The sequence below is a fragment of the Rattus norvegicus genome, chromosome 9 (assembly GCF_021556685.1).
Source record: "Rattus norvegicus strain SHRSP/BbbUtx chromosome 9, alternate assembly SHRSP_T2T, whole genome shotgun sequence".
NCBI lineage: Eukaryota > Metazoa > Chordata > Mammalia > Rodentia > Muridae > Rattus > Rattus norvegicus.
The window spans coordinates 91,611,161-91,631,626 of record NC_141542.1 but is presented as its reverse complement, the minus strand read 5'-3'; the positions used below and the strand labels follow the sequence as shown (position 1 = coordinate 91,631,626).

The 20,466-nt window shown below is 50.3% G+C and overlaps 1 protein-coding gene across 9 annotated transcripts in view; it reads left to right on the top strand.

Annotated features, from left to right (window-relative positions):
- The window catches only part of Cfap65 (cilia and flagella associated protein 65), a 34,347-nt gene continuing 13,881 nt past the window's right edge, over window positions 1–20,466 (top strand). For 3 of the 9 annotated variants that reach the window (XR_015628542.1, XM_087565421.1, XM_087565419.1), the window contains exons 1-17: window positions 12–113; window positions 5,796–5,898; window positions 6,700–6,866; window positions 6,983–7,182; window positions 7,529–7,674; window positions 8,106–8,328; window positions 8,689–8,954; window positions 9,782–9,982; window positions 10,183–10,557; window positions 12,778–12,915; window positions 14,201–14,446; window positions 15,476–15,700; window positions 16,564–16,722; window positions 16,922–17,072; window positions 17,382–17,510; window positions 18,474–18,699; window positions 18,957–19,085. Coding sequence is in view for 7 of the 9 variants with exons in the window: in XM_087565421.1 (XP_087421547.1) it covers window positions 5,824–5,898; window positions 6,700–6,866; window positions 6,983–7,182; window positions 7,529–7,674; window positions 8,106–8,328; window positions 8,689–8,954; window positions 9,782–9,982; window positions 10,183–10,557; window positions 12,778–12,915; window positions 14,201–14,446; window positions 15,476–15,700; window positions 16,564–16,722; window positions 16,922–17,072; window positions 17,382–17,510; window positions 18,474–18,699; window positions 18,957–19,085 (3,056 nt within the window). In the remaining 2 variants the exon portion in view is untranslated. 9 annotated transcript variants of the gene reach the window in all.

Below are 20,466 nucleotides of genomic sequence, written 5' to 3'. Positions count from 1 at the left end.
GGATACCAAGAGACGCTGTGTCCCGCGCGTCCCGTATCTATGGAGACGTCAGCATGGCGTTTGCATAAGTTCTGAACGTTGGAGCCCAGCGAGAGGAACAAGTGTCAAGGAAGGTATCTGTACCAAGACCCCCCTTTCCAGAAAGCCCTTTCGTTGTGGGAGAGATTAATTAGATACGGGATCCGGGCGACCCTAAGAAGCCCCCTAAGTAAATTTTGCTCCCTTCGTTTTACCGCTTTCCTCTTCAGCTCTCCTTGACCACCTCCCTACTGCTAACCCCAGTCCCAGTTTTATCACCGGTCATTTTGGAAACTTTTGAGATCGGAAATTAGGCAAATAAAAGAAGCTGGTGAAATCTCCCCAACCACCGAAAACTAGAAAGTTGGTTTAAAATACCCCCCTCCCCAAAACCTCACAACTGCACGGTGGTTTTTCACAGCGAAGTGTTGGAAATGACTTTATTTCTCATCGAACAGGCTCCATGCTTACTGCCTTAAGCCCAGGTTGGACCACTTTTTTACCCTATTTTGTCTCTTCTCTGGCTTTTGGGGACTTTTTCAGAGGGGGGAGGCAGACTGTCTGTTGAATCCCCTGATGTCTGAAAGATCAGGGACTAGGGGCAGGCCTGCAAAGCTATGAAGGACAGAAATGTAAAACTCTCCTCCCTACCTCCTGCTTGCATTTTTTGGGTTCCGTCTGAACACCCACTTGACATTTGGAGGTAGAAACCTTACTTGTTTTGTCCAGCACAGTGCCTACTGTATCAGACCTATTTGGTAAATGCTCTGTGAAGGAACAGGTAGGATGAAGGCGGGAACCTGAGATGGTTTCCAGTGGTTAAAGAACCCTCTAGGAACAAATGAGTCAGTAGAGGGTTTCTCTCATTGGTGGAGAGAGAATGAGATTGTTTGCAGGAAATGTGTAAACTCCCAAGGTAGTCATGAGGTTGTTACATTATAACATTGGGAGCTTAATCAGCCGCCAACCTGAAGAAGGCGATTTTTAGATTAAATGTAAAGCAAGTCACAGCCAGGCATGATGGTGCAGGCCTTTAATCCCAGCTCTAAGGAGGCAGAGGCAGGTGAATCTCAAAGTTTGAGGCCAGCCTGATCTACAGAGCTAGTTCCAGGACAGCCAGGGTTACACAGAGAAACATTGTCTCAAAACAAAAACAAAAACAAAAACAGGGAAAAGAAGGCAAATCACATGCAATCATAAACAATTTAATACTGTCTGGCTTATTAGTTCTCAGTAGGTGGCCAGTTCAAATTGATACTATTTGGATAGGGATAATCGTACTTAAAGAAGTGAAACGGATACTGAACAGTGTGAAATACATAAATAATTTCAAAATAAGTATTCCAGCTTTGCCGTCTGGTGTGGCAGCTACTAGGCAACCTTAACTATTGAGCGTATGAAATTCGGATGGCCTGAATTGAGAGAAACTGAATATAAGATGTGCTGGACTGGAGAGAGGAGTCAGTGCTTAAGATATTCATTCTCGACACACACACATATTGGGTGGCTCACAAGTGCCTCTAAAGCCAGAGCCAAGGGATTAAAGACCCCCTCTGGCTTCCACCAATACCACCACCTGCATGTGACACACACACACACACACACAATTTTTTTTAAAAAAAAAGATGCACTGCTCAGTGTGGTGGTGCATTCCTTTAAGCCCAGCACTTGGGAGGCAGAGGCAATTGGATCCCTAAGAGTTCAGGTCAAGCCTGGTCCACATATAAAGCTCCTAGCTAGCCAAAGCTACATAGTGAGGCTGTGTCTAAAAATCAAACAAAAACAAACAAACTAGCAAGCTGAGCAAACAAGTAAGCAGCACCCCTCTATTGTTCCCTCCTCCAGGCTCCTGTCTTGAATTCCTGCCCTGACTTTCCTGAGAGTTGTAAGATAAGATTAACCCTTTGCTCTTCCAAGTTGCTTTTGGTCCTAGTGTCTATTACAGCAACAGAAAGCACCAGGTAATGTCACGTGTAGCCACAGAAGAAAGGGGCTGCACCAGCCTTTATTCCAAAACCCCTCCTGCATGTCGCGTCTGGAGTGCTACTTTAGGCCACTGAGCAAGGCTCTGGGCCTTGTGTTCAGCCTCGTTGCTCACGGCGCCACCTCATATCAATAGCGCTTGTCAAAGTAAAGAGCGAACCTCTCCACCATCTCAACTATGGGGAGTCTCCTCCAACAACTCTCTTTCTCACTTCCTCCTCTGCTCCTCTCTCAGCTCCAGACTCCTATGAGGATCTGGTAAGAATTTCTGGCTTGGCTAGATTCTCACCTACACAAACCAAGGCCACACCATGAGGACCAGGGACAGCGGAGACTGTACTGTGAACACTATGAATGATGACTCGTGCCTGAGTGCCAGCACACTGGGAAGTAGCAGTGTCACTACCCAGGTGGGGGTATGGCTGGGGTAGTGGATCATGAATGACCAGACCAAGTAGGGGCACGGTAACAGTACAATAGGGTGAAAGTCTGGGGGAATGACTTTCCCATATACACTCTGGCACTCACCCCCCCCCACCCGAGATGGAGCCCTGGGCAGACGAGTGCAGGGGGCGGGGTGCTGGGAACTAGTTTATAGTGCTATAAAGGTGACTTTTATTCGCCTAATGTAATTGTCATCGCAGAGACTTGCTGCCTCTGTCTGCTAACTTAGGCCTGGTCCTGGAAGCCCATAGCCTTCATACAATCTTACCTAAGCCTAGAATGTTTTCAGCCTCTGAGACTTACGGCTGAAGAAGTTCACCCTTTCTTGTTCTTTCTGATTGCTGGTTGGCTCGTTCAACTCAGCTGTTCTAGCTCAAACTCCTCGCCACACTGACTGATTCAAACTGGATTCTTTCAGCTTCTCCTGAGTTGCTCTGCTTGACCTCAAACTAACTCTGGCAATCTGTTCTAATCTCCTGGCTCCTCCTCATTCTCTGGCTTATTCTGTCTTCAACTGTGTCTAGCTTGTTTTCTCTCTGCAACCTGTCTCTCTATAACTGTCCTGACAAAACTGCCCCCCTCCTTCTGCACTGTCCCTCAAGTGGCTTCTCTTTCCTTTCTCTCTCCTCTTGAGAGTTGGGCGTATCCTATTCTGTCAAATCTTTCTCTGGTTTGTTGCTTTGTCTGCCACTAAATTAGACATCATTTTTAAGCATCATGGGTGCTTCCTTCTACAAACTTTACTTTCATTGTCTGGGATTAAAGATGTGTACTAAGGATATGTCTGTATTCCAACAAGAGGGATTAAAGGTGTGTGCTAAGGCTGAGCTACACCATAACTAGGAATAGGTTTGTCCAGTAAACAACACAATCTTGGGGTTCACAGTGTGATCATATATCCTGCAATACTATGCCCAAAGGTGAGTAAGGGACTTCATCATCCCTCAAGCGCTAAAAGCAGGGTGGAGCTGGGAAATCTTCAGATCTGTTTCCTGGGTCTCAGCATCCTGACCCTGCTGATGGGCCTTTCTTCTCCTGTGCCACCCGAACAGCTTATAGATCCCCTGTCCAGGAAATTATGCGTCGTGAGGAAGCAGCAGGATATGAAGAAGAGGGTGATCTGGGGCATTGAGGTCCCTGAGGAGCTGCACTGGAAAGGCTGGGAACTGGGGAAGGAGACCACAAGGACCCTGATTCTGAAAAATCTCTCCCTCAAAACCCAGAAGTTAAAGTACAGGTACCAGAATGAGGGACCAGGGAGGGACCTAGCACCTGAGTCCTCAAACTCCCAAAGTGGATTCCTCTTAAAAAGAAAACAAAACAACTTTTAAAAGGTCATCAAGTCAGAAGAATATCAAATCAGGTGCAGGATGAAGAACCCTAGAATAGCAACTAACTGGCACCCACATTGTGGGACTTTCCTGCTTGCAGAGAGCAACTGTCCTGCCTCCTGTTCTAATGACTGTCTTGCTTTTCCCAAATAAATTTGCCACGTGTGTTGGCATCTTTAAACAATACTGCCCAATTTACCTGGAGAACTTTAAAGGAAAGACGTTGGGGTTTGGCTGAACACAGGAATGAACTTGGGAAATGACACATTAGAGTACTAAGTCATCCTACATCTGGTTTTCAAGTGCTTTCACTATAAGTGTCACTGTGCCCGGCTAAACGCGGTGTGCTTTAAAGTTGTCTTCGTCATTTGTTGGTTGATAGTTTTTTGAAGGTTGTTGACTTTTTTGTTTGTTTTGAGATAGGATCTTACAACATAGGCCTGCCTGGCCAAGAACTCACTATATAGTCCAGGCTGGCCTTGAACTTGTGGCAATCCTCTTGCCTCAGACTCCCAGGTGATGGGATTACAAATATGAACCACCACGACTAGCTAGGTTTTCTGATATTTTTAAAAGTTTTTTAAGACTTTTATTTATCTACATATGTGTGTACACCTGCGTGTGTATGCATGTATATGTATTGGGTGACCTTGAGGCCAAAAAGGGGGGGGGGGCTTGGATCTCCTAGAGCTGAAGTTACAGGCAGTTGTGAGCTATCGTGTAGGTGCTGGGAACCAAACTTGGGTCCTCTGAAGGAGCAGCAAGTGACCTCGACCAGTGAGTCACCTCTCCAGCCCCTAACAGGTTTTAATTGGGTATCGTTTGTTTTGTCTTTTCCCTATGTTCATATGGTAAATCATATCCACTAACTTCCTGCATTAAACTAATCATGCATATCTGGATAATTCCAACATTGTTATTGTCTCCTCCTCTTCCTCCTCCTCTTCCTCCTCCTCCTCCTTCCTTCCTTTCTCCTCCCCCACCACCCCCTCCTCCTCCTACTATTTGTTTCTGACTAAATTTCATCTAGTTTTGTTCTGCCTCTGTTAGATTTTGATAATAACATACACTTGTTTCAAAGTCTACATCAGGGAGTGTTTCTGTATTCTCCTGAAGAGTTTAGAACTGGAGTGTCTTTCCTTTAGTGCTGGGAAGTGCTTGCTGTGATTCATTTGTTCTAGTGTGTTCTTTATGGGAACATTCCTGCCTACCTTTTCCATTTCTTCAATGGTTTTGGGTGGCGTGACCATAAAATCGATTGACTGATTCTCAGGTTGGTTTTGTACATTGCATTTCTGTAAAGGTGTTTGCTCCACCCACACTTACCAGGCCACTGGTGCAGTCATTGCCAACATCGTGTTCTTTGTAACACCCTCAAAGTCTGTTGCTCCTGTGCTCTGCTGCTGGGTCCCTCTTAAGTCAGAACAATGCATCCTAGCTCTCTCCACGACCATCATCTTCAGACAGACAGACATGAATCTTGGTTTGAATAACTGGAGGAGTAGGGATCCAGGGATGGTGGCACATGCTTGGAGGATCAGGAGGAGTTGAAGGCTTCATATGGCAAGTTTGAGGCCAGCCTGTGCTACATGTGACCCTGTCTCCAAGCAAAAATCTGAACTGTGTACACGAATATGTGTACATGCATATACATACATGTGTGTATGGTGGGAAGGACCTGAGGATATGTAGCATGTTTGGTAGACTGCCCAGCATGTACAAAGCCTGGATTTGATCTCTTAACATTGTATAAACTGGACATGGTGGAACCAGCCTGAAATCCCAGCACTAGGAAGGTAGATACAGGTTAGAAGGCAGAGGTCACATTTGGCTACATATCAATTTCAAGGCCAGCCTGGGCTACATGAGCTCTTGTCTCAAAAAATGAAGTTACAAGGAGGAGGAAGACATAGGTCCCCTTCCAGTGTGGCCCCTTAATGAGCTCCTTCAATCTTCCAGCTTCCTTTGGTGGTTCTGAGGCCAGCTCGGATGTGCTCACCACCTGGCTCTTCTCCACAGGCCTCCCAAGACCAAGTTCTTCTTCACTATGATCCCACAGCCTATCTTCCTGAGCCCAGGCATAGCACTCACACTCCCCATTGTCTTCCGACCTCTAGAAGCGGTAAGATCTGCCAGACAAGCAACGCAATGTGGGGAAGGGCAAGAGCACAGAGACCTCAGAGTAGGAGGACTGACTGAACAACAGGGATTTACACACACACACACACACACACACACACACACACACACACACACACACACACACCTGTACACTCTGCATTTGGGAAGCAGGAGCAGGTGGATCTCTCTGAGGTTAAGGCCATCCTGGTCTATATAATAAGTTCAAGCTACAAAGTGAGATTCTGTCTTAGAAATATAATCAACCAACCAAACAAAAATAAATAAAATTTAAAAAAATCTACAGCTTAGGAAGACCCCAAAAAAGGCTCAGACCTTGATCTTGTTCAATAAAGGGGTGTTTCCCATTGGGCATGGGGTCAGGAAGGCTGTAATTTTCCCCAGAAAGCTCCTGATTCATTAGGCCCTTACTCCCTGCAAGGTTCCTCTTTGAGGCTTAATATATTGAGTTACAGCCTTGCTATGTTGCCCAGGTTATCCTGGAACCTCTAGGCTCAGGGGATCCCCCTGCCTCAGGTTCTTGAGCAGCTTTGATTACAGGGAAATGCCATTGCACCTGGCTCCTCAGAATTCCTTGTTTCCCACAAAAATGGCTTTGTTTCTCAGAGGCCAAGACAATGTAAGCCTTCAGGAAGTTCTGACATGGTGGGCTACAGTCCAGGTCTCCTGCCCGGGATTCACTGGAGGGCTGGCTGGCTTAGCAGGAGTGGGATGCACGATCCCTGGTTCTTACCTGAACGCCACTCACTGGTAACTGCCTCTTTCTCTACCTCCTGTCCTGCAGAAGGAATACACGGACCAGTTGTGGTTTGAAAAAGAAGAGGGGGTATTCTGTGTGGCCTTGAAGGCCAGCTTGCCTTGCTACAAGCTAGTCTGTCCGCCATCTCTGCAACTGCCCATGTGCGCCATTGGGGACACAGTGGAGACTTGGTTCTGTCTGAGCAATGTGGGGTGAGAAGACCCTGAAGTAGAGATAGCAGCCCCCGGGGGGGGAGAACTGTAGTGAGCAGGGGAGACAGGCTCCTGCCAGCAGGACCCCAAGACCTGACCTACCCCCTCACTCTTAGGGACCTGCCCACCTTCTTCACCTGGGAAGTCCCAGTCCCATTCCAGATACTTCCCACTACGGGGTTACTGGAGCCAGGCCTGGGTTGTAAGATCAAAGTGACCTTTGAGCCCCTCATAGCTGTCATCCATGAAGTCGAGGCCTTGTGCTGGTACGGAAAGAGTGGCAAACAGAAGAACAGCATCCACATACAGGCTGCAGGTAAGCCTGCCTTCCTACCAGACAGCCTCCTTAGCCCTCCCTGAGCGTGCCCCCACAGGTCCTACTGCCTTCCTACTTGCTCTTCCACTTGCCCTAGGCTTTATTTTCCATTAAATCACAGACTATCCCTCCCCCGGGTGGGGGTGGGAGTGGAAGCGGGTGTCCGTGGGGGCGGGGGCGGGGGAAGGGTGGGGGCGGGGGCGGAGTCGTGGGTCGGTGTGGGCGGAGTCGGGGTGGGGTGGGGGCGGGGGCGGGACGATACCTAACGTCTTGTAGGGACTGTTCAGCTGGAGCTGTAGAGGCCCTGGTAGGTTCTCCCCAAGACATTCCCCGTTCCCTGCCCCAGCTAAATGTGCACAGCTGCTGGTGAGCATAAGGCACAAGCAGCTAGAGGACCAGGATCCAGAAGGCTTCCAGAAGGTGATACACTTCGGCTATGTCTCCGTGGGCTGCGTCGCAGAGCGGCAAATCAGACTGTATAATCCATCAGCGGTGTGTATGCACTGGGAAGGGATAGAAAAGCAGGAACGGGCAAGGCTCGGGGGCCCCAAGCCTGGGTACACTTACAGATCCCCTTCCTACCCACCCTCAGTCCCAAAGCCTTGCATGTCACAAACTTAGAACACGAGATGTCAACAGCTGTCTCCCCTTTCAGTGGAGTCTGGGTTCACGTGTCCTGTAGCCCACTGAGCATCCTGACCCCAGGCCTAAGGCTGGCTCTCATGCTACCTTTGGGAGAAGGAAAAGATGCTCCCACTCTGGGTAAACACAGTAGCCCCTTTCTCATAGTGTTACCCAACACTTGCATAGGCCAGCATGGATACCACTTGTCCCTGATCCCTCATATGGCTTCATCAGTATGATGCACAGACCGCCCAAACTGTGACTAGAACCTTTCCTTCCCTGAACCCCTGGCTCTACAGGTTAACGCCCCCTTCAAGATTGAAATGGCTGAAGATATGCTGGCCAAAGACCAAAGCTTCTCATGTCCCACTAGCCAAGGCATTGTGCCCCCAGGGGAGAAGAAATGTGTGTCACTGTTCTTTCACCCCAAGACCCTGGACAGCAAAGCCATAGACTACTTCTCCATCGTGCCTTCTGGCTGTGCCACCCAAACTCTGCTCCAGGTTGTTGGTTTCTGTAGAGGTAATGGCCATCCCAGGATGTGGTGCTCACCAGAACATGAGCATCCCAGTAGGGAGTCATTCCCTTGAGCTCTTGGTCTGCTTCCTGGTCCCGGGCCTCGTGGTCCCGGGACCCCCGAGTGTCTGCTGCCCCCTGGTGGCCATTGTGGGGAAGCACCGTGGCTACCCGGTGATCCCATCTTTCCAGACAGTAATGATGGAAATTTTGCAGGGGTCCTGGGCCTTATCCAGCCTGGCCATCTGGCTCTAGGGATCACTCCATCCAAGCAGTGGGACTTCATCTGAGATATCTTTTGAGGCTGGCACCCCAGCCCACCCAAAGGGCAAGGCCCTCCCACAAGGACCCGTCTCCTCTGCCTAGGTCCTGATATAGCACTGCAACATTGCTGTGTCAACTTCAACTGGGTGAAGCTCGGGGAGCACCCGGAGCAGACTCTGTGGATTGAGAACCGGTCCAACTGCCCGGCTCACTTCCAGTTTGACATTGACTGCCAGGACAGTGTCTTCAGCATCAGGCCCGCCTTTGGAACCCTGGCAGGCAAGACCCGTATGACCCTGCACTGTGCCTACCAGCCCACTCACCCCATCATCTGTTTCCGGAGGGTGGCCTGTCTCATCCACCACCAGGTAAGTGATGGAGAAGGGACCACAATATGGGGAGGAGGCCCCGAGACTCAAGACATGAAGGGGAGGCTTGGTGGGCACTCTCCGCTTTGCAGAACTTCTAAGGGATCTGATTGGGTCATATCTCCCTTTAGAACCTCTGCCATGGCTTTAGGGGCAGAATGTGGCCAGGGTACTGAAAGCTCACTGGTCCAGGCGGCCGTGCCAAGTTCTCTTTGACTGCCCTCGGGCCATAGGCTCTGCTGCTTCTGATGTCACTGCTGCCAGCCAGTGAGCTGGGAAGGGGAAGCCTTAGACACCACCCCGCTCAGGCCCATGAGGAGGGGAGACCTCTCACCCAGCCTCCGAGGGCATGTGTAATTGAACCTGAAATGTAGCCTAGGATCCTCCATCAGCTGGGCTCTGGGATCAACCCCTCTACCTAGGGAAGGGTTTCTCTGCCTGGTTCTCACGAGAGCAGCATGAGCTCTGGGAGGCCTTGGAATGAAGGGACAGAACAGACATGCTTTTCTGCCATTCCGCCCGTGGGTGGGCTAAACGCTGGATCTGAGAGGCTCCCAGTTGTCACTCATCGGCAGGAGAATGCCCAGGAATCATGGGTAGTGGGAGAAGGGCAGGCAATAGCTGAGCGCCCTACCTCCAGGTCTAGGCTGCTCTCCCCTTGACTTGCCCTGGGATAACACGATCTCCTCAACTAGCAGACAGCTCTCAAGATGATCCCCTGACCACCACCCTTCAGCCTCTGCTCCCAGACCATCCTCTGTCCAACACCCACTTCCCCTTACCTCACCACCTATTCTGGGTTCTGACTTGCTTGGCAAATGTCACAGGACCCACTATTTCTGGACCTGATTGGGACCTGCCATTCAGAGAGCACCAAGCCAGCCATCCTGAGGCCTCAGCACCTCACCTGGTACCGAACACACCTGGCGCGGGGCCTAACCCTCTACCCTCCTGACATCTTGGCTGCCATGCTAAAGGAGAAAAAGCTGGAACGGGATGAGAATGGGGCCCTCATGTTGCCCATTGAGGTATGTGAGGTGAGCCCCACACAGAGGCAGGCTGCTCTCTCCAGGATCCCCATCCCTCCCTAGCAAGTCACTGAGCAGGCCTGTGCCCTACACTACTGTAACTGGGGATGACCTACATGGAGCACTTGAAGTCTTTTCTGGAAAGGAGGGAGTTGAAGAGAGTCAGCAGCAAGAAGAATGACATTTGAACCCTGTCCCAGTCTCTCCCTATGCAGGATCTGGAGGATTTGACTGCCCAAACGTACCCCAATATCCCCCCTATGATGGAGTACTTTTTTGACGGCACCAGGGACCTGGCCATCTTTCCCCCAGCTGTCAGTCTAGAACCTATTGATGTGGACTTTGGTGCCTGCCCTGGGCCTGAGGCCCCCAACCCTGTTCCTTTGTGCCTGAGGAACTATACCAAGGGCAAGATCACCGTGGTCTGGACTCACAGATCTGACTGCCCTTTCTGGGTGACCCCAGTCACTAGTGACGTGCCCCCACTCAAGTCTGTAGCCCTGCGTCTGCATTTCCAGCCGCCCTCCCCCAACTGCCTCTACGCTGTGGAACTAGAAGCCTTCGCCATTTATAAGGTGTGTGCATACAGACCAAAACAACTGTGGGAATCAAGTCTCTCCCTGGAACGTGAACGGCAGAGTCTGGTCACAAGGATGAGTAGTGGCTATGGGGCCCGTCTTCTTCAAGAAGCTGCTGCTTCTTCTTTTTGTTTTTTTCCCAATTTTTTATGGGATTTTTTTAAATTTACATTTCAAATGTTATCCCCTTTCCCGGTTTCCCATCCATAAACCCCCTATCCCATCCCCCTCCCTCCTCTTCTATGAGAGTGTTCCCCCACCCACCCATCCACCCCTTCCCACCACTTCTCCCTGACACTCCCCTACACTTGGGGGTCCAGCCTTGGCAGGACCAAAGGCTTCTCCTCCCTTTGGTGCCCAACAAGGCCGTCTTCGCTATATACACAACTGAAGCCATGGGTCTGTCCATGTGTACTCTTTGGATGGTGGTTCAGTCCCTGGGAGCTCTGGTTGGTTGGTATTGTTGTTCTTGTGGGGTTGCAAGTTCCTTCAGCTCCTTCAGTCCTTTCTCTAACCCCTCCAATGGAGACCCCGTTCTTAGTTCAGTGGTTGGCTTTGAGCATCTGCCTCTGTATTTGCAGCTTCTACTGTTTTCCTTGGCTAGACAGTGCCCTCTTCTGGTTTTATCCTCCCAGGCTCATGCTCTGACTTGGCCCTTCTGAGTCTCACTTCTGTGTGGTCTCCCTCCCTCCCCTTCCCCCAGGGATCAAGCACACTGGAAAATCTTAGTGCCCTGGGAGGAGCTGTCCCTGGGGTGGGAGGCAGGGCGGGTAGGGTAGGGGTCTCTGGCTACTAGTTCTCGAAGAAGGTGCCCAAAGCAGAAACATTGTTTTTATTTTGTAGTTTGTGGGGTTTTTTTGTTTTTTATCTTCTGTATTTTGTTTGTTTTGTTTTTTGTTTTGTTTGTTTTTCAAGACAGGGTTTCTTTCACTATACAGTCAGGGCTGGCCTCAACTTGTTGCAATCTTTCTGCTTCAGCCTCCCAATTCTGGGATTACAGATGCAAACTCACAACTTTCTCAAAGCATGGTTGTGGGGGTTTTGTTTTTGTTTTGTTTTGTTTTGTTTTGTTTTTGTAGAGATCTTGTCTAGTGTAGGCTAGTCTTGAATTTGCTGCATAGCCAAGGACAACCTTGAACTCCTGGTCCTTATACCTTCATTTCCTGAGTACTGGGATTGCAGAGATGAACTACCACACTCAGTTAATTTGGTGCTGGGAGCCAAACCCAGGGCTTGATGAATTCTAGGCAAGTATTCTACCAACTTAACTGTGCCCTCAGTGTTCTCTCTCTCTCTCTCTCTCTCTCTCTCTCTCTCTCTCTCTCTCTCTCTCTCCCCCTATTTCTCTCTCTCTCCCTGTTTCTCTCTCTCCCTGTTTCTCTCCCTGTTTCTCTCTCTCCCTGTTTCTCTCTCTCTCTCTCTCTCTCTCTCTCTCTCTCTCTCTCTCTCTCTCTCTCTCTCTTTCTTGACAGGGTCTCACTGTGTAGCCTCAGCCGGCCTGGAAATCCCTATGTAGACCAAGGTATGCCACCATGCCAACCCAGACAAAGTAGAATCTTTGACTGTTCCGTTCTCATATATTAGCAGGGCTATGGGAGTCAGGTAAGAACATGATGCTCGCGTCTGGGTCTAGCTCTGAGCACACCAGGCCATAGGCTCTAGAGCTGTGCTGATCCATGAGGCAGGCAGGCACCAGACCTGGTGACCAGAGAACACCTGAAATAAAGTGGCCCAAATAGAGAAGATGTACTGTGAGTATAAAATATACCCAGACTTCAAAGGTAGAATATGAAAATAGTGTAAAATAACTCCTTAATAGCCTTTATAATGACTGCCTGCTGAAGTGATTGGAGTTTGGAACTACTGAGTTAAATATATTATTGAATTTCACTTTATAAGGAATGTGGCCACTGAAACATTAAAATTGCATTTTTAGCCAGAATCTGTGGCTCATATTATATTTCCATTGCCAGCCCCGTTCTAGGCTCATTCCTAGAGAACAAATCCACTTTAGCTTCCCACCCCACTCTCCTCCCTACAGAGGCTCCAACTGCAGCCTGAGGGATTAGCATGGCTGTCCTAGGCAGTCTCCCTCAAACCCTCCTTTCTTATGCCCAATATAGGATACCTACAGCACAGGGCTAGGGAGGGGCAAGATGACTGTCTTCTAGGGTCAGTTCCTGGACGCTGAGTTTCCTTGTGGGCTGGCCTCTGCAGGTCCTTCAGTGCTACAGCAATATTGAAGAGGACTGCACAGTGGTCCCATCCTGGTGTCTGAAGGTTCGGGCTCGAGGCCACAGCTATTACCCTTCCTTAGAGCACCATATCCCCCAATATTCTCTGGATGCACCCCAGGTGAGTATGGCCCCAACAACAGCAAGGACAAGATGGAGGAGGGACCCCAGCCTGCACTTCCCTGTTTCTCTTTCTAATGACCTCAGTAAAACACCCCACGTCCTTCCTGACCATCCTAGGGATCTAGGCCAGTGAATAGGTTGTTTTTGATCATGGGTGTCCCGGAACAAGAGCAGTCTAGAGAATGGGCACCTTCCCCTCTCCACTTTGGACCTATATTCTCCAACTCCTTCATTTGCCCTGCTCACTGAGCCCCTGCCTGCTCCCAAGCCCTAGGCTGGACCCTGGGGATGAACCCAAAGCACGAGCCTTGCCACTGTTTGGAGAATCAGAACTTCCAGGCCTCTTCTCTAGGTCCTTGAAGGTCTTGTCTGTCATGGGAGGTAGGATGACACAGGGCTAAAAAGTATATGGCCTGGGGACAAGTCCCCAGAATCCAATTCTGCTTTTCCTTCCTGGATTCTGCCTCTATTGTCAATTTTCACTAGCCATTTTGTTATTGGGAAGATATCACTTTGAGACAATGGCTTGAGATAATCCCATCTCCTCCACCAGTTGCACTTCTGATCTCTCATCCCAAATCTGTGCTGCCTTGATACCCATCCCAAGGTCACCCCTTTCTAAAGCAGAGCTCCAGCTGAAGCTCCGAGTGTCTGCACTGATGTGGCCCCTTGGCAGCCCCCCCTCAGTGTGATGTGATGTTCCTTCTAGTGGCAGCCTGCATTGCTTCTGCACTGACTCACATAAATTTGTTGGTACAACTCAGTGGGGACTTGGACCAAGGGTTATAGGCCTTGCAATGTGTAGCCTGCCTAGTTTTTAGCCTAGTTCTGGCCATATCCAAAATGGCCAAGAAGTGTTTAGGAGCTGGGACTGTGGGGGCTGGCCCCCCTCTGACATCTGAGTGAGAATCATGGAGAAAGAGCTAAAGGCCCCAGACCTGTGAACCAGGATGATTGATTCTCTAAAGAGTAACTGGAGGACACTGCTAAAATACCAACTCCATCTCTAAACTCAAGGACAGGCCTGCAGAGGACCGACTTTCCCTGGGACCTGGGACCACCACATCCCTATGTCTGGAGGTCTTTGGGGGACAGAAGTATTCTTTAGTGGTAGGCTGTGGCCTCCCTTAGCTTTCAGGAACTCTTTGCTGGCTGGGCTGTGTGTAGAGATCTTGACTTTCCCAGGAGACGGTGTCATCCAAACATGAGTGGCCCCAAATGTGTATCTAGGGATGGAGATCTGAGAAAGGATTCCTTTCCCTCTTATTCTCCCCAACTCCCAGACATTCCCAGCAGTATCTTCTGGAAAACCCTCCTACAGAAGTCTGTTTTTGGTCAACAAAGGCTCCATGATGTTGACCTTCAGCCTGGCCCCCAATAGCAGCCCAGACATCACCCTGAAGCCCTCCTCTGGGCTCATTGCTCCGGGAGCCCACCAGATCTTCCTTATCAGCACATATCCCAAGGGCACCTCGTGGAAACAGCATGTCTTCTACCTGAAATTCAACTTTTATCCCCAGTATCTCAAGGTAGGAGGCAGGGATAGAGGAACAGTGTCTTTAGGCCACCATCTGGCACTTGTTTTTTTTAAACCACATTTTTAGGGTCCCTGCCGACCTAGATGGTGGGATGTGGGTGGGGAACATTCCTCTAGTAAGGAGGAGTGGGAGGGAGGGAGCTCTGGGATCCATTCCTGATAACTCAGCTGCTTCTCAGTGAGTTGTCTGTTCCATGGAGTTTGGGGGTAGGGAAAAAGCTGCAAAGACCCCCAGACTCATACCTGAAGGGAGTAGAGGAATGTATGCAGCCAGCCCAGGGGCAGGAATGGATGGATAGACTCATATCTGACCCCATGAAAAACTGATATATCCTTTCTTGCTCCCTGAGGGTTCAATGTTTGTGTGTGTTTTTAAGACAATATATCTACCAGATGGTGGTGGCACACTAAGAAGACAGAGGCAGGTGATCTCTGTGAGTTCAAGGCTAGCCTGGTCTATGGAGTGAGTTCCAGGGCAGCCAGGACTACACAGGGAAACTCTTGTCTTGAAAAAACAAAACAAAACAACAAAAAAATATATATACATATATATATCACTATATATCTCAGGCTGGTCTTGGACTCAAGGCAATCCTCCTGCCTCACCTACGCTAGTTCTGGGGTTTCCACCACACCTAGCTCTGGCTTCTTTTTAATCTGCTTTTGAGAGAAGCTGCTACGTCCAGGCTGGAAGACTGCTTTGGCTGTCTCCTCTCAAGTGTGAAAATCTGCACAGATGCTTCCTAAAAATGGAGGGAGAGCCAAGAGGTCATGGCATTGTCCTTCCGTCCTTCCATCCTTCCATCCTTCCATCCTCCCTCCCTCCCTCCCTTCCTCCCTCCCTCCCTTCCTTCCTCCCTTCCTCCCTCCCTCCCTTCCTTCCTCCCTTCCTCCCTCCCTCCCTTCCTTCCTCCCTTCCTCCCTTCTTCCCTCCCTTCCTTCCTCCCTCCCTCCCTCCCTCCTTCCCTTCCTTCCTTCCTTCCTTCCTTCCTTCCTTCCTTCCTTCCTTCCTCTGGCTCAGGAAGTGAGCATTCAGAGCCGAGAGGAACCACTGGAGCTGAAGCTGGATACCTGCAAAAGCATCTTCTTCAAGCCCACCTGGGTGGGCTGTTCCTCCACCAGCAACTTTACTTTTCACAACCCCTCACGCCTGCCCCTGGAGTTCGAGTGGAGAGTCTCCCAGCAGCACCAAAAGATGCTGGCTGTCCGGCCCTCCAAGGGTATCATCCACCCTAATGAGAACCTCGTGAGTGCCTGGGCCGGTTGCCAAGGGTAGATAAGAGGGTACCTGTCAGCCTTACCTTTACCTGTCTTAGCAGTCCTGTGGCCTATGGTGACCACATGTGCATTAGCAATCTGTGCTCACCTCCCTAGCCTACGAGTGGCTTTTAGTAACACTTCCTCACCTGCATCTTATGGGAAATTGAGACTTAGGGGGAAGAATATTTAAAAGATCAAGACTAGGGGTGCAGAATTGGGACTGAATGCAACATTAGTGATGCCAGAGTCCAGGGCATGTCTAACCTTCATCACTCATGATACCCAAGCAGCAAGATTCCTGGCAGGTTGTCTGAGTCAGCTGGGTATGGGACAAATGGGTGACTCTCTCAGGAAGGGGCAAGAAAGGAAACACCCAGAGGTTTCAGGTCAATGCAAAAGGGGAACCCAAACTGTCCCTAAAATAACAGACTTTGTCCCTATTCTGAGGTAGGCCAGACTTAGAGCAGTAACTACCAATACATGGTACCCATAAATACTCAGGGGTGGGCGGTAGGCGCTTAGGAGATTGCACAGATGTAGAAACCCACTTGAATTCTGGACCCAGCCTCTGGACACCAGATTTCTGACCCTGGTCCAGATATTCCACTTCTTTAAGGCTCCATTTTCCATTAGAATGAGTCTGGAAAATACCACTATGTCCCTGTCATGAAGATGCAGGATGGAGGGTTTCTGGAGATGAGATTACAGATGTGTGTAAAATGACATAAACAGTGTGCACAAACAGGCAGATGGAAAAATTGTGTAAGCATTTGTAACGGGACCTCCCCCAGCCAGGAGGGGGCATCCTGTTCACATGCATGCAAGAATGAACCGTCTGTGTGACCCCAGACACTGACGTGGATCTTCAGCCCTTTGGAGGAGATCAAGTACCTGTTCCGAGTGGGGATATGGGTCTGGGAAGCCAGACAACCACAAAAGACCAAGCCCCAACCCACGGTGCATTACAGGATCCGGCTGGTGGGCATGGGTGTTACTGGATGCCTCTCTGTGAGTAGAAGCCCTGTTGGGGGAGGAGCCAGGACCCAGGTGGGAGGGAAAGTGGCAGGTGCCCAGCCCTAAGAAAGCAGGCGACAAGGTAGAGGACAAGCTACAGATGCTTGCACACAACCTCAGATCCTTTTCCTTGGGGGGTGGTCTGAAGACTATGTTGGGGGCACCCCCAGAAGCTAGCTGGCTGTGATCTCAGGCAAAGCCGAAGGACCTGGACTTTGGGAACGTACTGGTGAACAGCCAGGAGGTCAAGTCTCTGGTTCTTCTGAATGATGGCAACTGCACCCTCTATTACCGCCTGGTCCTGGAGCAGCACAGGCCCAAGGGCCTCAACAATGACTCCTGTGGTACTGAGGCCTGGGCTGGGTCTGGGCCAGGAGGGGTGCATGCATGTGTCCGTATGTCTGTGTGTGCTTAAGATCGATGGCCCATACGTGGTATGGGTCAGACAAGACAGCTGAAAACCTAGCATTTCTACTTTTTAACTGTGGCAAATGCCGGTGATATCAAGATGCATGGCTCTTTCTGCCCCAGCCTGCTGTGCCATCAGGGAGTGCTGTGGTGACCCAGGGGAGGGTTTACCTGAGCAGCCAGGACACCTCTGTCCAGATACCACTGATGACCCCTACATCACCATCTCCCTTCCTCCCCCCAAGCTCTAGAATTTGACCACTCGGAAGGGACCATGCCACCTCATTCCCAGGACACCATCTATCTGACTGCCTGTCCTAAAATCCGTTCTAAGTATTCCTGGACCATTAGCTACTGTCTTCTGAACCAAAGAGGTACCTGGGCACTCGGGAGAGATTCAGCGCCGGGAAGGGGAGGAGGGGAGAGGTGACTTGTGAGACACAGTGCTGGCTAACTTCTTGACAGGCTGGCACAGTGAGTGAGAGCAGGGTGGACTGTGTCTTCAGGATCTGATGTGTGTAACTGTGTCTGTCCACATTATGTCTATGTGTTTCCCTGAGCTATGGAATCATGAGATTCAGCGAATGTGCTGCCTCCTGTCAGAATCAGGCAAATCCTCAGTGAAGCTTCAGCTTTCTCCTCCATAAGCTGGAGTTGCTACTTTTCCCCATGCCAGCGTTGGGATTGAACCTGGACTGTCCCACACTCACTGACAGTGTGGTACTAGCGAGTTGCTTCACCTAAATATGCCTCAGCTTCTCCATCAATAAAAGGGAGATGGTCACAGACTATCACACATACCCGTGTGCACATTCACACATGCACACACACATGCACACACTGAATAGCGTATGCCACCATATTGATAGACACTGAAAGCAAGACGCTAAGTGAAAGAAGCCAGTCAGAAAAAGCCAAGCAACTGAGTGTCCAAAATATTTCAGAAAAGATAAAATACACAGGTGGAGCCTAGATTAGTGATTGCTGAGAGTGGGGGATTGTAGATGGGGGGAGTGTAAACTGGGTTTTTCTGGGGGGGCAATGGAAACTTTCTAAAAATTAGTTGTGGTGGTCGCATGTGTCTGTGAATATATAAGGCCTATTGAATGGCGGGTGTTAAAAAAGCAGTTTTTGCAGCCTATGAATTATGCAGAATTGCAAAGCGTCTAAAAGTGCCAGGATCTATGTTAAAACCGGACAGTGCCCAGCACACAGAAAGCCTTAGACAGGAGCTGGCTGCCATTGAGAAGATGCTCATGATTGAAGCCCAGCACTGTCTCTGAGCGGGGTTCTGTGCCTCACCACACAGGAGCTGAGCCCCCTGCTCGCTCCCACAGTCACTCCCCCAGACAGCCTGGACTGCAAGACACAGGAGCTGTGCCATGTGTCCCTGGCAGCTGTGTACCCACTGCTCTCCGTCCTGGACATCTCCTCCATGGGCAGTGCCGAGGGCCTCACGCGCAAGCACCTGTGGCACCTCTTCTCCCTGGACACGCTCAACAGCTACTTGGCACGTGACCCAACCATCACGGAGCTCACCTACAAGGTGCCCACCCGGCACAGGTAAGCTAGGCTCAGGGGCAGGGCAAGGAACCCTGGACCTTCACAAACTGTCTACCAACACCCCAAGAAACTGAGTCCGGGCTGGGGTTGGGGGCAGGCAACCTTCTTAGAGGAAGGCAAGGATTGACTTCAGGGTTGAGACTTTGTCTCACTCACCCTGAGTTCCACATTCTTTCACTTTGTGCCTGGGGATGGGCACCCCAGAGTCCCAACTCTGCGTCAGCTCCTGCACTGAGCCCTTTCTCTGCTTCACACAGCGTGAGCCACACACCCCCCATCTTCACTCCTCTGAAGCTGGACTTCAATTTTGGAGCAGCACCACACAACGCCCCACCGTCGGTGGTACTCCTCATCCTGAAGAACCGTGGGCTAGTCCCCTTGGACTGGTATGGCTTTGCAGAAAGGGGGCTGCTACAGGGGTCTGGGGACAGAGCCCTAAAGGCCAGGAGTAGGGAGTAGACATTTCCTGGGCCTTCTGGGCAACCCACATGTAGCCTGTGAGTGGGTCACTCACTGACAGGGTAAAGAGGCTGGGAGGAGACTGTGGTTGTCCATAGCACTCTGGAGATGTTATCCACTGCAGCTTGGCTCTGGGCAGTGCGCAATTCCTGGAAGCTGGTCACAGCTGTATCAGTAACTGAATGAGTACTTAGACCCAGGCACTGGATTCTTGATCTTTACAGGATCCCTGTGAGAAAGACCTCTCCTGTTTAAAAGTCAGAGCCTGAGGGTCAATGGACTAAGAGCTCAGGCAAAGAAAGCCACATAGTTCACATAGCCATTAGAAGTGGAGCTAGGTTCAAATCCAGATGTACCCGCTCCAGAATGACTGCCGACACTAATTAGTCAGCAGGAAGGCTTTAAGTTGCTTCTGTATATCAGGACGGTCTAGGCACCATACCATGCTGCCTGACAGACTGAAGTTTAGGGGCTGGGGCCAAATGGAGGCAAGTGTAGGTTATCCTGGAGGACAGACATCTGCCACCACCGAGGAGCCTACCACTAGAGGGCGCGATTGAGCAAAGCCGCTGTGCGACTGGAAAGTGAGTGGAAGCTGGCCACAAAACAGTCACCTCACAGGTCACAGGAAGCCAGGCGTAAGGACCCGAACCTGTCAAGCCTGTCCATTGTCCTGTTGTCCTGCCCTCACCTCAGGGCCCAGAACGCATGCCCAGCAGGCTGCCAGTTTCCATACCAGGCTTATTCAAGTTCCTGGTGTGAACACAGGTAGATTTCTTAGTAAATGTCTTCTGGTTGACTAATGAATATAACAGAAGGCAGAGAGCAAGTCAAGGCCCACACTGACTGGTGGGTTCTGGGAAGGTGAGAGAGAGAGAGAGAGAGAGAGAGAGAGAGAGAGAGAGAGAGAGAGAGAGAGAGAGAGAGAAACAGGGGCTTCTGTGGTGGGAACCTGCTGGCCTGGGCCAGGTGGAGGACATCTTGGGTTTGTAGGGTGAGAGCTATGCAGGGTTACCCTCACATGCTAACGTTTCTCTGCCGAGCTCAGAAAAACTAGATGGAGTCAAGATGAGTGGTGTAAGGAGAGTGTGGAGTCTGGCTTGAGATGGCAGTAGGCAGGATGAAGTGGTGAATCAGAGAGCCATGAAGCTACCTTCTCCCCTCAACCCTCCTCCTCCCCCACCTCTGCTCCGGTTGACGCTAGGATATGGTTGCACAGTACCTTGCCTTCAAGTAGACAGCCTCAAAGACATCAACTGTGTTGCTTAATACCATTTCCCCACTAGTGTGCTTTTTATTCCACTGACT